Here is a 16,645-nt window from a genome sequence, read left to right on the forward strand (position 1 = left end):
TTATAAGCAAGCCGATGATATAAACGGATTCCCTTTTCCGTTTAAAGGTTCGGTAGGGTGAAAAAAGTGCTCTTTAATAAAATTCTCTTCGAGAAGACGAATCAGAACCGCCACCCAGGATTTTATTTGTTCAAGACAAGTTTTTTTACATGATTTTTCACTAGAATTTTGTTTTTTTTTTTTTCAACTTGTACACTGGAACGTGTAGGTGCTCAAAAAGAATATTATTTATTAAATCAACAACGACATCATTTGGATGCAAATGCATGTATGGTTAATAAGTAACTTAATTTGCATCAGCGTTGAAATGCCTCCCATAAGCTTAATTTATTCGAGAGGATGCGTTGTTTGAAGTGACAAACTTGGTTTCTCGTGGCCAAATACAAAAAAGCCTGTATTAAAGCATTCATAGACATCTACCATTGTACCATGCAAGCAAGCAAGCAAGAATCAATAAACCTCCCAAGGCACCAGGCTTAACACGTAAGAAAAATATTTGACCGGTGAAACGTAAACATTTAGTGACAATTCTCCGTCTAAAGATCCTAATTTTTAAAATAAATACGCAGATGGTTTTCGCCGTACACTACGATTTGTGTACTTAAGGACACCGATGAGCCGTCAAGAGGTTTGCTATTATTCTATTTGACTTGGACATTGAAGAGAAGGTATTTTTAATGAATGTTTCCACGTTTTTATTTTACCATCAAAAAATAAACGATGAATATTACATATTTATATTGATTAAACAAAACAGTTCATCGCGCCTTTAAGATTCGACCGAAAGTAATGGATAAATTAACTTTAGAACGAAATATATTTAAGGAGGCAATAAAAGATTGTTGTGGTCAAATAACTTACCACAACAAGCTCTAACTACGCGAGATAATGCCCACAGTAAAGGTAGTAAAGTTTTGTTTTGAGCGAGTGCCGCGGGTTACGATCGATATGATTTTGATAGATAGCTAAGGGGATGCATCATACGCTAAGACGACATAAACCCGCGCGATCATGAAGTTTCTAAAACCATATTTTTACGTTGCTCCACGAAAGGACATACATAACGAAATTATAATTCGTAATTCCAGGAATAGCCGCACAGATAGAAAAATAAAAGAGACAACGATACACTCATTTCAAATTAGAGAATAAGCTAAAAATAAAAAACCGTAGTAATAGTATTAATAACACTAAATCACTGCTCAAGGTGTCGTAACTTTAATTGATCCTGAGTTTTTGACACGTCTGGGGGGCTCCAGACAAACGAAACGTTTCATACACACACACATATATCTAACTTTTTTAACGAAGCCCAGCGGTCGGTTGTTATTATACGTACACAGGTATGCATACCTATGGAAGAAGATTAGATGAGATGTTTTTTACGGCTTTCACAGCCACCTACGTTGCGCCGACCAACAATGTCAGAAACTCATTTGACGTTTTGAAAAATGGGCATATTAATTTTTTACATTGTATTTTTCACGACCGAATAAAATATAATGTGTTGGAGTTGTTGAAAACAAGAAGGGCAAATGAACAATATGTTCTGCTAGTAAGTTAGATACATTTGAGATGTAGGGTTGTTATAGGAGAACGATGAAAATTGAGTGGACTGAAATGAGGTGTTAGGAAGAGTAAAAGGAAGAGGATTTTGAGTATTATAGGAGACATAAAAATCCGAAAGCCCAATTAGAGACATGCTAGAAGTAGGATCAGTAGCACGGTAAGACATGTACATACAGGGTGCTTCAAAAAAATGTATACACACTTTGAACTTCCATAGAAAATTTATTTACCGTTCTACAAAGTTAAATTTCAGGAAAATATAAAGCTGAAAGTCCAATGTATAAATGAAACATAAATAACAAATGTTAATACTGTTCAAATTGGTGACCTACAGCATCAATACAATTCTGAGTACGAGTCACCACAGATTCTGTACATCGTATCAAAACGTCCAATGACATTTCTCTACACACTGCTTGAATTTCATTCCAAAGAATGTCTAGGTTACGTGGTTTACGTTTGTACACCTCATCTTTTACTGTGCCCCACAAGAAGAAATCCAGTGGTGTAAGGTCTGGAGAGCGTGCTGGAAACTCGATTGGCCCCCTGCGTCCTATCCACTGGCCCGACAAATTTTGATCCAGGTAAGCTCGTACGTCCCTGTGATAGTGCGGCGGAGCACCATCTTGTTGAAAATAAAAATCATCATTACCGTATAATGCACGAATGGCAGGAAATATGGAATCAGCAAGCATTGTTAGGTAATTAATACCAGTTACAGTACAAGTTCAAAGTGTGTATACATTTTTTTGAAGCACCCTGTATATTAGATTACTATCACCCGATTAGAATTTTGAGAGGGGTGCGAGTAGGATCCCTAAGTGGGTAGCCCACTACCCCTTGTGCCCCCTAGGGCAAGGAACAGGCATATAACGCCTTGCCGCATTCACGCATTATCAGAAAGGCCGCATGTGGCACCCGCGGAGAAACGTTATTGCTACCCGATTAAAACTTTTTGGAAAACCAAACTTTATTATTAATGAAAAAAATACAAATATGAGAAATATATTTTACCGATGAGAAACTGTTGACTTTTACATAGCAACGGTATAACACATATCAACATCTATAATTTTACAGGTAGTAATGTTTTCATTGTTTGAAGAAACTACAGGTACATTTCTTAATATTTAGCATTGCATGGATACGTACAAAAGGATTTTCTTTTTCGTAGTAGTTTTCCACAAATTTCAATACAATTTATATCTCCATTTGAGAGAATATATACATACATATATACTTATTTGCGAAATTTGTTTACTCTGAAGTAAGATTGTGTTATTGGACTCTTTTGTAGTTAATAATACTTTAAATAACAATCGTTTTATTGGTGATGTTCTTGAGGAATCTACGGCATGCCCCTTATTAGCCACATGAGGCTTACGCGCTACATGGGGCATGCCCCTTATAAATTCTAGTGGTGAAGGTACTAGAATATAGTGAAATGGGCAGACCCTACAATTGCTACGTATTTGTTTTTTCTTTTATTTGAATATCCTTAATTAATAACCCCGATTAAATGAATGCAGTCTGGATGTCAAAAGTACGCCAAACGTACCCTTTTATCTTTTAATCAGACCCGTTAATGGTCAGCTAGTTACAGAATACAGAATTATGGGAAGAGACAGTCTTCCAAGATTATCCAAACAAAAGCTGTTTCTTTCTTTACGTTTTAATTCGCATAAAGATTTCAAACCGTTTGATGTAGTCGCATGAAAATTGACAAAACCAAAGAAAAAACTTATGGGTTTTCCTTTCCCATCAACTAGGTACTGATCCTAGGGGACGGGCAGTCCCTCCGGTTGAGGCGGAAGGTCATCTTAAGCCTTGTGGAATTAGTGGTTGAAGTAGGTAAAATATGAGACGGACACATTACTATACTATATAACCCTAATTTCTTTCAGTATTAAACGTTCAAGGATGCTGTCGATAATAATACATAGCTCTATTAATCAATTGAAACCGGACGAATTCCATGCATCCAAGTTTAAAGGTGTGTAGGTACATATAATGGCAAATGCATGAGGCAGAACGATTATTATTACGAAACGTCGTTGTTAACGTTTGTCCGATTGTTGAGTGCCAACGCCCATTGGCATTGTCTCTAACTACTGATGAGCACTTATGTACACGGACACGCAAGTTTATTAACAATGTGCCTTTTGCGTATGCAAATAGTAAGAAGATGGAAACTGTTAGCAAGTTCCGACGACGAAACGCATTAGTTTATTATTTATGATAATTGACTCAAGGTTCTTGAAAATGGACTTCAATGAACAAACAGGAGTGGACTTGCATTCTAAGAACGAATAGAAGCGGAATTTTTAAAAAACAAGACAGTTGAAGTGGAAACTTTGCTCAGGGTGTTTGCTGCTTACGAAAAAAAAAAAAACAATCCTTGATTACTTTTCCCGGACCATCACGTACTGTTCGTTTCCTTAGTCGTTTTCTTCGTACTTTGTAGATTTTCGGAAGAATTTGTTAAATTCGCATAAAGTTTTGTACAAAACCACGGTTTATTGAAGTTCTGCCAAACAGAGCTTACTGCTCAACTATTTGCATGATAAGGTACGCATACCTAACAAACCAAGAAACAGTTAAAAGTTATCACGAGCTTTAGCACCTTGTGCTTCAAAAACTGCTTCCAGTCTTTTCAGGGTTCCGAAGCATTGTAATTGAAGTCTTTCTCGACAAGTAGTAGGGGCAAAGTAAACGAATTATTTTATAAAAATGTAATTGTAATTCAAATGAGATCAAGTTCATTCCAACTGCTTAGGGATTTGAATCTAATTAGTTTCAAAGAAATTGATAATTCGATTTTAAAATGTAACATCAATGGCTAAAGCACCTTAAGTAATGGTTTTGGGCTTACAGTTTGGTGTTCTTTTGCTAAAGGCTTTGCCCAGGCAAAATTAAGATTACATTTTCCCTTTCCCATATTATACTCTAAAATCCCAAACTTACCCTGAGCACTGCAAGTTTCCCTGACTTTTCCAATTCCAAATTGGATTGGTTCGTTCATAATAAATAAACTTATTTTGGAAGACTATGCCTTTTCATATTTATAGGCTATTAAGGTGTATAAACCCCAGATTTTGTAAAAGCCATTTAGTAAATTGAAACCAAAAGGTTTGTATTCAAAATTTCTTCATTTTTACTCAAAAAGGTACAGTCATATAATACATATAAGTAACAACACCAGAAAATTAAGACGTAGAAATTAGAACGCTATAGACAACAAATTTAAAGGTAAGTGGTCAGATGCCAAAAAATGCCACCTTAACTACTACACATAGAACATTAATACAATACGCCATTAAGCAATGAGACGTGAAGGTGCAAGTCATGGTTTTTATCTAGATCAGCTCAATGCGAACTACATTAAATGCTTGCTTCCATGACGTATTTCGGTGGTAGAAAGTAGCTTCCGAAAATTAACTGTTCAAACCTAACTACTAATTAATTTTTGACAGAGATTGTCTACGCTGATCGAATAATACGATGCTTAGAATGTCTCTATAACGATTATTATAAATACTTTTATAATGTACAGTTAGATTCTCAGACGTCTTGTTTTAAGATGTTAATTTTGCACACTAGCACACAATAAGAAATTTGTGTCATTTACACGTTTACTATAAAATATTACTACGATAATAATGATCATCATCATAAGGTCGTCAGTCCTAAGACTGGTTGGACACGTACCTCCACTCTTTATCCTGAGCTAATCTTCGCATTTCTCTAAAAATAGAACAACCCATATCCTTAACTATCTGCGAACAGTAATCTAGTCTAGGTCTACCTCTACCCCTCTTAACATCCGTTTCTGCCTCTAATATGTCTCTGACGAGACCTTCATGCCTGAGAAGGTGTCCTACTAACCTATCTCGCCTATTTCTTATTGACTTCCATAGAGTCCTCTGTTCTCTTACTCTTTCTAATACCTCTTCATTTCTAACCTTCTCTATCTACGGTATTCTCATCATTCGCCTGTAACACCACATTTCGAACGCTTCTAACATTTCCTTTTCCGCCGCGTCCACTGTCCATGTTTCACACCCGTACAGCGCCGTGCTCCAAACATACACCTTTAATTTCTAATAAATTAATTAAACATTAATGTTAAATCAACCCCCTATCCTCTGTAGATCACCCTAAATTAATGGTGAAAAATTGTTGCCGCTGTCACGCCCTCAGTTCTATTCAAATAAAGACGCGAATTAAGGAAACCAATAAAAGAAGAAGAATGAAAAAAGTCTATTAAAAATACAACCTAAAGCATGCTATGTATGCTATCGATTCTTATTAAAGCCAACGAACCATTTAAAGAAGGATCAAGGAAAGAAATGTCTACCTGCCGGCGGCGCCAGATAAATTGTAATTAACAAAATATCCAACAAAAAACGGTCTTCTTACAGCTTCTTCGGTACAATACCACCGCACGGTTCACCGGTTGTATCACCGTCCGTCGTCAAAGAACTGGTAGGTTCGAAATTATTCAGTTAATCCTTTCTGAGGCTGTCAAAAATGTTAACAATTTACAATGGTCGCAATTTCAATTTTTTTTTTCAAAGTTGTGATACTATAATTAATTACTGTACCCAAACTGCGACTAGAGGGACAGCTGGGGTCTCTAGGAGGTTAAGGTACATTGCCTCGTGTGGATTTCATGAAACCCTACTAGACGCACAAAGGGCATATAAAATTTGGTAGAATCAATCAGATTATAGTAGAATGAAGATTCGGGCTATAGGGCCGTGGTCTAAGTGAACAATTGTGTCCATACGTTTCGTCAGCTACTGCGGCTGACATCCTCAGTGGTAGTGCTGCGTTGACAACGACCGGATCTTCATTCTACTATGGATACCGGCCGTGAAAGCCTTTGTTCCTGTATCAATCAGATTATTTTGTCTAAGAAGAGTTCCCTAATCGAACCTACATAAGGCAGATGGTGGGATTCTTTGTAAGGTGATATGCATACAAGTGTTACGTTTGACTCAAAAGATCCTTATAAAAAGCTCATTATAATATCGCGGATTCCTTTTGAAGGAGCCATAATGAAGGAGCGGGAATCCCTCTATCGACATGTCCCCTATTTGTCACATGAAGCTCACACGCTGCATATAACTACTATCTATATGTGATGTCACAGCGATTATGAAAAATCAGTTGCTTTCAATTCCGCCTAGGCAAGCGGTTCATGATTTCGCAATGAAGCTCCTTCTTGCCGCTACCGCCAGGTCGGAAGTTGACAAAAGTTATTCGGTTTTTTGAATGCAAAAGGAATTAACTTAACATTCACCAACAGTAGATCGAAGTGTGATGCATGGATGCCAAAAACTTTGGATCCAAGAAGTTGTTGGTTTCATCTGCATACCCCGCCAAAAAAAAAAAATACTAGGGAAAATATACGTACTGCCGTTGGGGTTCGCGGACCCATCTTGACCACACTATTGATATTTCAACACTTCAAAGTACCAAAAATTTTTGGCATCCATGCAAGACTCTCCACACCATTTGGACTACTGTTGGCGAATTTTGGTAGGTTTAACTTCTATTAAACTCAAGAAAAACTAATCATTTCGCGAACTACGCCCCTGATGGATGTACCAGCCAGAGTTTCACTACGCACAGCTAAGCATCCCAGCAGGCTAATGAGTGATACTTTGTTTGGTAAACAATGTCCCTACTAGGGTTGCCACCCGTACTTTATTATAAAGTATTGTACTCTATTCCGACTGTGCGTACGTTACACTTTACAAGACACATAAAGTACGCAAAAATACTTTATTTAAGGCCTTAAGTAAACATCGTAATTTTGTAAGCGATTATTCGAAATTCAGAGTATTTTTATATTAATGATATTGCACAGAAAAATGACAAGCCATATTTACGGAACAATCTGATTTCCCAAATCTGTTCAAAGTAGTGTCACTTTTGCTATCCGTTCCGGCCTCTTCAGCATTTACAGAAAGAGTATTCTCTGTTATGAACGCAAAGTGACGGGACGACAGGAATAAAGCTTCAATAAAACTAAATAAAAATGAACTTTTAGTTTACTTAAATCTTTGTTTGCCATGTTTAGAGGCTATTAATGTATTTAAGAGCGACAGCAATTTGTTACTGGCTGCAAGGTGTAAAAAAATATGTTTAAAAACATAAAATAAAATACTTTATTTTTATGCTGAGTACTTTTTTTTAACCTTTTAGTGGAGAAATACTTTGTGCAAAACCTGAAAAGGTGGCAACCCTAGTCCCTACGGTCCCAGCGTTTTGGAGACTCTACTTTTAGGAGTGCACTTGTAGTTACAATACAAAGCAGATTATAAAATTTTCTTCTCGGTCAACAATAATAATAATACGTTTGTTATCTATCGTAACGAATGAGAAATGTAACAAATTGTAAAAGGCTTCGTTCTCGTACATTCATTCGAGGGGAACGTATTATATTATTGAATGGCTGCTTGATTCCTTTGAATCGGCTGTCGTACAGGGACCTCAGGAATTAAACGCAAAGCCGGAGTACACTCCTACACGCCATGATCGATGCAATCACACAATGGCGTTTCTGTTACCGTGACTATCATGGCCCCCATCTGGGCTAATATCGCCCGTCAAAAACGTCAACTGAGCAACTTACATAACAATAGAAGAACGAATAACCAAGAGACTAAACCAAACGGACTTAATGCCCGTATTGATTTCTGATCGTGACGTTTTAGGCAGGACCGGACTTGAACATAAGTGCTACAGAAAAAAAAAACATCGGACAAGTGCAGGTTTGATTCCCACACCAAAGGTTCCGTACCTGGATGTTTGGGAGATACAATCGGAGACAAGAGTACATAAAATTAGAAATTCGTGATTAATTAGGTTTTGCAGCATATCATGAGGTAAATAAATACTATCTATACTAAAAAAAAGTATACGGTTTGAGAGAAAATTTGGAATTTGACCAAAAACTTTGAATAAAATAAGAAATAACGAATAATATGGAAAATTTTTAACTGACTTTTAGCAGTGAATATGCCTTGATTTCAACTTCGAAACAAAAAAATATTTAGTTCCAATTTTTATTAATAATGAGCGTAAAACTTTTCAATATGTTTAAATAATAATTAAAACTTTAAAATTGCATTTATTTCAGACAATTATAAATATTATCATTATATTATCAAGTAAAAACGAGATTTTCAGCTAATTTTTCATTCTTTCCTCGATAACCATTTAGTGAATTTGAATAACCTTACGCTAAAGTGATTCTCTAGAGTTCAAGTTACTTATTATAAAAGTTTGAAATTTCTGGTAGCTTTTTTTCTGTTAATAAAAATAAATTTAATCTGTTCAGTTAACGAATCTCCATAAAATGACGTGTAAAATTACAATTTTTTAAAATTTCAATAACTTTTAACGGTTCAATGAATCGATTTGTAATTTTTACAGGAGTTTTAGAATTGAATGAGGAACGTTCTTCCAAATTTTTATTTGTCTCGTAGCATTTTGACATACCTCGCAAACATCCTTAAGAAACACAATGTCTTTTTTTTTATCAATCAAATACAAAAATACAATTACGGCTTTTTAAATTTAATGTAAACTGCCTTTAAACTAAACAGTTCAATTTTATTGTAATACCACCGAACAAGAAAGGATAAACATGTGCAGTTGTAAATATTTGAGATCTCACTTTATTCGAAAGGTCGATGAGTTTTTTTATACCCTGATGCATAATTTCGCTATATCCATTATTTCTAGTAGTGGCTTTTAGTGATTTTAAAACATAATTCTAATCTGTCTAAACGATATGCCTTTTTCTTTGTTAATAGTTTCAAATTTTTAATACACTTAATTTTAGTAGAATTAAAATTTATATTTCTGTTTTTGTTTTAAAGAACCCTCTCCTAGTGACGAATAATAAGTATTTTTGACATATTACTCAATTAAACAGGAAGGAAAAAACATTGATTTAATTTAACAGCAAAATGAAATTGCTTTTAAATAATATTATGTTAGCAGCCTTTATAATAGATGTAGAAATACCAATCATGGCGCCGGCATAGTAATTTTCGAAATGGTCATGAAAAATTCATAGCACGACTTATGGGCGATTTAATTGCACTATTACTTAGTTTTGCGAAGAAGTATACATAGATCATCAATGAGTTTAATTGTACTGAAGTCTGTCTATTGTATGCTGGTCATAAATACTTACTTGTGAGAATATAACTAGTAGTGACAATATCTATACATATACACTCAAAAAATTTGAATTTCGGATTGATTCCATCCGACAATAAGCCAGACATTAAAATTTAGCATTATGACAAGAACATACAAAAAAAGATGTTTGAAGTTTTAAGGTGTCCGATGATAAGTCAGACACTAATAGTATAATTACAAAAACGTACAAAAAAAAAAGACGCTATAATTAAGGTCTAAATACGCTTGGATTTATCTGGACATGTTTTGCGGTTTTAAGGTGTCCGAGGAAGTCCGGCAGAAATTTAAAAAAATACAGGGGAAACCCCCATAACCCAAATGTTAAATAAATATGAATATTTTCTTTCATTGCGCCCTATTGGACGAAATATCGGAATAGGCGTAAGTACTCCTCAGTTTATAAAAAGGTATAAAAGCAATTGTGTTTTATGTTACCGTTTATCATGTTTATTTCTGAACTAAACGATGTTAATATTAAATGTGCTTTTACTAAAGAATATAGATTTATATTCCATATCATTGTTATCTTGCCATTTATCTTAACAAAAAGGATTTACTTATGCATTTTTTTAGTTAAAATGTAAGCATTTTTAATAAACAAATCTTCAACTGTCTTTAATTTATCCTTTAAAGTGCAATAATTATCCAATTTTGTTAATACACATTTTAGTGATTAATTGTGGAACTTCTTACCCAAAGTCACAAATGCCTTAAAGAATGTCACTATATTTATAATGGATTAACATTTTCACTTTTCACGTACTAACATGCACTTTTTATAAATGTCAATACATAACCAAATTAAAATTCAAAAACATGAAACTACCACCATCTAACGATGAGTAGATGAATTGATGAGGCAAATAACCATTTAAATGGATCTACCTTCATCACAGGTCTCTCTTAAGATGACGCTTACCTTTCTCATAATTAACTTTACAATTAATTACTTAGGATGATGATACCTATGCAGTTGAGAATCGAATTTTCTAAATTTATAATAAACAACATTTTCGACATCTACATTATGTACAACATATATTTTCAATAATTGTAAAATGAACTTAAAAAGTATCAGTTAATTTTTTACCCAAATTCAAGTAAAAACTACTTATTCGAGATAGCCAAGATAAAAATAAGTTTAACTGTTGCTATTGTCATTTTTAACTCTGTTAAAAAATATGGAATTAGTCTTTTGTTGTACCTACTTAATACGTACTTACCTATTTATTAATTTATTTGGGTAATTAGTTGAACGACACTTTACCTGTATACCTACCTAATACAAATCAAATAAGTACATTATGCTAGTTTCCAATTTAAATAATGATGTACGCCTCACATAATACATATAAATAAATTGTAAGATGATCTCATGTAGCTTTTTATGATATGATTGAATTACCCAATTAACAGATCGAACACAGCAACTGGCTTAAATAAGCTATGTGTTTCATAATTATTATAGAATATGCATAAAATGCCCTTCAACATATGTCAGAACTAAATTCACAAATGTTCAAAATAAGAAGAACAGTAGGGTGTAATTTAAATTATTGATCAACGTGTAATAAAAAAAAAGGTCTAATACTAATTCTGGTCACAATTTTTGTAAATACAATTCTTTTACTTAAGTATCAGATGACATTCAAAGAATATTTTTTAAAAACAGATATTCTATTCTATTCTAGTAATTAGGTCTCTAATCGATAAATTAATGTTGACGTTAAGATTTTCATTAATGAAGACGGATATTGTTATCTACGCTATTCAGTATTTTTAACTTTAACCCATTCTGTTATTAAGCTCTACTTCTAGAGTACGTATGTACAGATATTTTTACTCATTTATTTGTTTTTCCTACTCCTCAAGAATTTGGTCTAATCGCAAGACATTTGTATTTATAGAAAATTTTCTCATTTCATTCATACTTTTCCTCAAGGTCAATAATTTCTCAAGTTTCTAACAGCGCGTATTTATGCGTGTATTATGCCATGGTATAGTATAAAAAGATATTGTATTAATATCATATTTTTATCAAAATTAACAAATCAACCGGAAACTACAATTAAAACTAATTAATGATCAGTAAACAGTAGTAAAATAAAAATGAAATTCTAACCTAGAAATCTCAGCTGTTAAAGTTGTTGCAGATCTAATTTAAAATATACAAATAAGTATGAGTGATATGAACTGCAATTAAGCAACCACTTATTTGTTGATTAGATAATTGTTTTAAATATGAAATAAATATTTGCGACTTTGACATTTAAATTACCCAGTTCTACGTGATAAATATATGACACCATCTAGGTAATAATAAGTTTTTTAACATATATAGTTACTTTTACCTTGTTTGCAAAAATACGATCTCATTAACATTAATAGGTATTATTTACCACCAATCATAAAATAATTAAGAACACAACGAGTGAGATCTAATATTTTAAGCACACCGATAATTAGAAGAAAGTCTAATGATAAATATTGACTAACCTGTTTGTACGTAGCTCAAACCAGACTCCAAATTGGAAAATATAGCACTTTGTACTTCCAATTTACGGGAATCGGCCATTTTCCGCACTTTTTTCACATGAAAATCTTTGAAAAATCACTACACAAACACAAACAGCAGTTCCCAGAATCCTCGGACATTACATTTATTTTTTCTAAAAGCAAATGGTTGCGACATCTATGCTATTTTTATAGTGGTATGCTTATCTAACTTAAAAACGTTTGCAGAATTCTATTTATTTAATATTTAAATTAAAATGGTTTGATATTCCTTTTATTAAAAGTATCTTTTATAAAATAACACACAAAATCAAATTCATAGAAATAATAGTAATCTATTGTAAAAACTATAACGTTTGTTTTGTAAATAATTTTTGAACTTTTTTAGTCATCAATTTAAGAGTATCACATATAAAAAAATACAATTAATTTAATAAAGATAAACTAAAATCAGTTTAATGTACTTACCCATTTTGAAATTCTTTATAGTATTGTTCTCACAATAAAAAAAATGTAGCTGCTGGGAAGTTCAACTTCATGTAATATAGAAAATCCCAAAATTTCACCACCACTTTCCTAAACCTTTAGTTTATATTTATTGTATTTCTATCAATAAATGCACTATTTAAAAAGCATGCAAGAAGAAGACTAAAAGTTAGTATAAATAAAATAAAACAAAATGCAAAATATAAATAACAAATTTATTAAGTCATCTACTTCTTAGCCTTTGTAGTGGCTTGTTGGGCTTTAAGAACCTTAACTACAATCTTTTGTTCTTCAATAAGAAAAGCTCTAACAATCTTTTCTTTAACACATTTATGACACAAGACTCCACCGTATGCACGTTTGACTGTCTTCTTACGCCTACTCATTCGCGACCTTTCATGCGATCGTGCAGGAATAATTCCTCTGAGTTTATCTTTGCATTGGCCACATCTTGGTACTTTCTTGGGTTTTTTCAGGTATTGATACACTAAGCGTCCACCTGGTGTGCGGACACTATAAAAATAATTAAATTAATATGTGTCTATAAAACAGTGTAAATACAATTAAATTGAATTGAATAAAGTTCAGAGTAACTAATTGTCTTCAATTTAATCAGGACTCTAGCCTAAACTCATCATTATGACCTCTTCAAAGTGAATCTGAGTTTCGATATGGAGGTTAGGTTTAATATTTTTGTGAATATACAAAAATTCCAGTTGGACAATACTCCCAAATGCGATTACAACAGAAAAAGTACATCAATTAGGTGCAAATTAATTATTTCCTACTTACATTTTTCGTTTGTTGGAGTTTGTGTTATAAGATAAACGCCTCCGAAAAACCAGACGCTGTACCATGATGACCTAAACACGAAAAAGCAGTGAGAAAAATATTTTCGGAATAGTTTTCGTTGCTATTTTTCACTTAAAATAATATATTTAAAAATAATGGATCATTACAAATACACAAGATTATTAACAATTTTTAATTTTCTTTTAGAATAACAAACCACTAACCTTCTTAACTTGGACTAGTTAGGAAAGAAACTTCCCTACTTTACCGACACTGATTTCGAATAAATATGACAGCAATCTCGCGCAGGGCCATCTACGATTTAAGTGTGTAAATATGATTCAACATGAATTCTCATAAAATTTTAACAATTACATTTTGTTTATAAAGATTGTAAAAAATGTAACGTATCATGGTTTCGTTATTTGAAAACTATGAACAGCAATATTCCGCCTTAACAGCAGACATCACCTCCCAAATAGGTCTTCTCAGAAATTCTGGATTAAGTGAGTTCATTTGTTTTTGTAAATACATCAACAGTATTTGATATTTATTCATTTATTTTATTAGACCGTCGGCAGCTTATTTCAAATATCGAAAAAAATGTGGAGGAGGCACAAGAATTGGTAAGTCCAGTTGATATCCTGCTTTTTACTGGTTCAAAATTTGAAATTGATTTTGTAGCTGGAACAAATGGATTTGGAGATCAGGGATATTGAGGCATCAAAGAAACAAAGGAGCAGGACGAAGTTGGAGTGTTACAGAGCTGAACTAAAAAGATTAACTTTAGAATATATAAAAGCTCGTTCTATTAAACAGGGAACAACTCTAAACTATGATTCTCCAGATGAATACGAAGATGTTCAGATATCCATAAATCAAAAAAAGAAATTGTTGAATAATTCTGAGAAATTGGAACGTACAGGAAAGAAGCTGGATGATGGTTATAAGGTGATAATAGAAACTCATGAAATTGGTACCCAAGTGCTTCAAAACTTAAATGAACAAAGAGAAACTATACAAAGATCAAGAAATAGGGTAAGAACACATTAGTAGTATGGTAATCATTTAATGCAGCATCATATCATAATTAAAATCTCAATTATCATTTTCTTCAATTGTTTACAAAAATTGCTTCATAAAAAATTTAAGCGTTATCAGAATGAATGTATTCCATAGTAAATGTGTATATTAAATCCAAATTGAATTATTGTTTAGTTTAATGTTATTAACAGTAATGTGATGATAAGAATCAGACATGACATGTTGGTTGAACGATATATGTTTTAATAGGAGATAACACTAACAGTATTAATTCTTATAAATACGATGTTTGTATCCTTGAATTAGATACTGAAGGTGATAAAACATTACTACAGAGAAAACAACAATATTTGTTATATATTAAATTTTTCTAAAAAGCCTTGAAAATATGAATAAAAATGTCATTATTATCACATAAGTAATTTGTTTATTACATTTCGATTTTTTTTTAATTTTATAATAGGTATTTGGTTGATTTTAACATTTTCCCCTTTACTATAATAATTACTACTTTCATTTTCACTAATTTATTTATTTATACATCGATAAGTACTTTATATAGTTTATTGATAATATAATTTAATAATTTCATATACTTACCTTTAAAAATTTATTATTGTACGTATCACATATTACATAATGAATTAAACGCCAATGCTGGGTGAGTTTGTTAAATTTCCTAGGGTTAAATTAAGTTTCATATTTTGCTTTAAATGACTTTCATCATCATGATCATATAGTCATCAGCCCAATGATTTTTTGGAAACGCACCTCCAATCTTTCCTGTCATAAGTCACTCGTTGCATTTCCCAAAAACTGGAACATCCCAGACCCATAACTATTTGTGAACGCGAACAGTAATCCAATCTAGGTCTTTATTCCTGTTTCTGCTTCCTATATATCTAACAAACCCTTCATGTGTCAGAAGAGGTGTCCTACCGTTCCAGTTTTCCTTTTCTTTGTTAATGACTTCCTCTGCACCCTTTGTTCTTCATTTCAACAGTAACTTTTAATGAATTTCCTTAAGTTAAGGGAGACGAATGAGGAATTGGGAAGATCGTCTAGGATAGCGGGGTCAATGTTATGCCGTTCCATTCAGGAGAGGGTGGTACTGTTTGTGGCGATAGTTAGTTTTGTTATGATTTGTATAGGACTGTTTTTGCGTTTTAAGGACTAATAAACAAATAGTAATAATAATTATAATAATAACAATGATGATAAGATGAAATAGATAATATATTAATGCACTTTTCGTACATTTAAGCCAAATAAATATTTTTAATGTACTTTAAAAGGATATGACTCCTAGGTCTGACTGATCATGTATTAGTTTATTATAATTGTGTCATAATTCATATTTATTTATCGTTGTTGAACCAATAAAGTCATTCCATTGTTATAGACATTGCTTTTAATTTTTCCTTCATTTTCAACTAAAGGAATATCATTCGAAATAAAAAACACGTTGGAAAGTGGTATTAAAATTTTTATGTATTTATTTTTCATTAAAACAAATCGAAATTACTAAACAACGTTGTTTTTACAGAAATAAAAATTATCCAATGTTTATTTAAAATTTGCGAAAATAAAAAGGGGGTTGTAAAATCATTTTATTGCTTTAATAACTGATTTATCTACAATAACTGAAAATCGTCTTAAAACCTAATGAAAACTTTACAACTAAGTAACTTTTAAAAATAAAAACTAACCACAAATTCAATACTAATTATATTATTTCATTGCGATGAAATTGCAAAGAAAAATCGAAAGGTACAAAAGAACAATAAGTAAATTAATTTCTTGTATAAAAGATATTCTCTACCACGACCTAAAAGCGGATGCTTCATTTATTTATGATATGAGAAAAATTGCTAAAAAGTTTCCTTGTTTTTTAATTGCACAGTCTAATACACTTTGACCATTCGAATTAATTAATATGTGATAATACATAAATGTTTTATCAAAATGTAATGTAAAGTAAGCAATATTCACAGACAGTAATCACGAATTACAAAAT

At 32.4% G+C, this 16,645-nt stretch overlaps 3 protein-coding genes across 3 annotated transcripts in view; 1 reads left to right on the top strand and 2 right to left on the bottom strand.

The window, feature by feature from the left end:
* Window positions 1-12,436, bottom strand: part of LOC108734624 (bone morphogenetic protein receptor type-1B) — a 292,996-nt gene extending 280,560 nt beyond the window's left edge. Inside the window, exon 1 of the mRNA XM_018466252.2 lies at window positions 12,289-12,436. Within this exon, the coding sequence (XP_018321754.1) occupies window positions 12,289-12,367 (79 nt within the window). The 5' untranslated portion in view covers window positions 12,368-12,436. The remainder of the gene's footprint in view (window positions 1-12,288) is intronic.
* Window positions 12,437-12,989: 553 nt separating this feature from the next.
* LOC108734616 (60S ribosomal protein L34) lies at window positions 12,990-13,866 on the bottom strand. Its single transcript, XM_018466248.2, has 3 exons — window positions 13,809-13,866; window positions 13,585-13,655; window positions 12,990-13,305 (listed from the first exon to the last, which is right to left on the bottom strand). The coding sequence occupies exons 2-3, from the start codon at window positions 13,647-13,649 to the stop codon at window positions 13,020-13,022; spliced, it is 351 nt and encodes a 116-aa protein (XP_018321750.2). The 5' UTR covers window positions 13,650-13,655; window positions 13,809-13,866; the 3' UTR covers window positions 12,990-13,019.
* A 28-nt stretch (window positions 13,867-13,894) lies between these two features.
* LOC108734615 (vesicle transport through interaction with t-SNAREs homolog 1A) lies at window positions 13,895-16,031 on the top strand. Its single transcript, XM_018466247.1, has 4 exons — window positions 13,895-14,090; window positions 14,155-14,210; window positions 14,269-14,622; window positions 15,656-16,031. The coding sequence occupies exons 1-4, from the start codon at window positions 13,997-13,999 to the stop codon at window positions 15,803-15,805; spliced, it is 654 nt and encodes a 217-aa protein (XP_018321749.1). The 5' UTR covers window positions 13,895-13,996; the 3' UTR covers window positions 15,806-16,031.
* The last annotated feature ends 614 nt before the right edge of the window (window positions 16,032-16,645 follow it).

This window comes from Agrilus planipennis, unplaced genomic scaffold (genome assembly GCF_000699045.2).
Source record: "Agrilus planipennis isolate EAB-ADULT unplaced genomic scaffold, Apla_2.0 scaffold79, whole genome shotgun sequence".
NCBI lineage: Eukaryota > Metazoa > Arthropoda > Insecta > Coleoptera > Buprestidae > Agrilus > Agrilus planipennis.

What these genes read in the sequence shown, in the direction of transcription:
- LOC108734615 (XM_018466247.1), top strand. Translation starts at nt 13,997, where the DNA reads ATGGTTTCGTTATTTGAAAACTATGAACAGCAATATTCCGCCTTAACA. An exon ending in TCTCAGAAATTCTGGATTAA is followed by an intron (nt 14,091 to 14,154) that starts GTGAGTTCATTT and finishes TTATTTTATTAG; the next exon opens with ACCGTCGGCAGCTTATTTCA. An exon ending in TGGAGGAGGCACAAGAATTG is followed by an intron (nt 14,211 to 14,268) that starts GTAAGTCCAGTT and finishes TTGATTTTGTAG; the next exon opens with CTGGAACAAATGGATTTGGA.
- LOC108734616 (XM_018466248.2), bottom strand. Translation starts at nt 13,649, where the DNA reads ATGGTACAGCGTCTGGTTTTTCGGAGGCGTTTATCTTATAACACAAAC. An exon ending in AACTCCAACAAACGAAAAAT is followed by an intron (nt 13,306 to 13,584) that starts GTAAGTAGGAAA and finishes TTATTTTTATAG; the next exon opens with TGTCCGCACACCAGGTGGAC.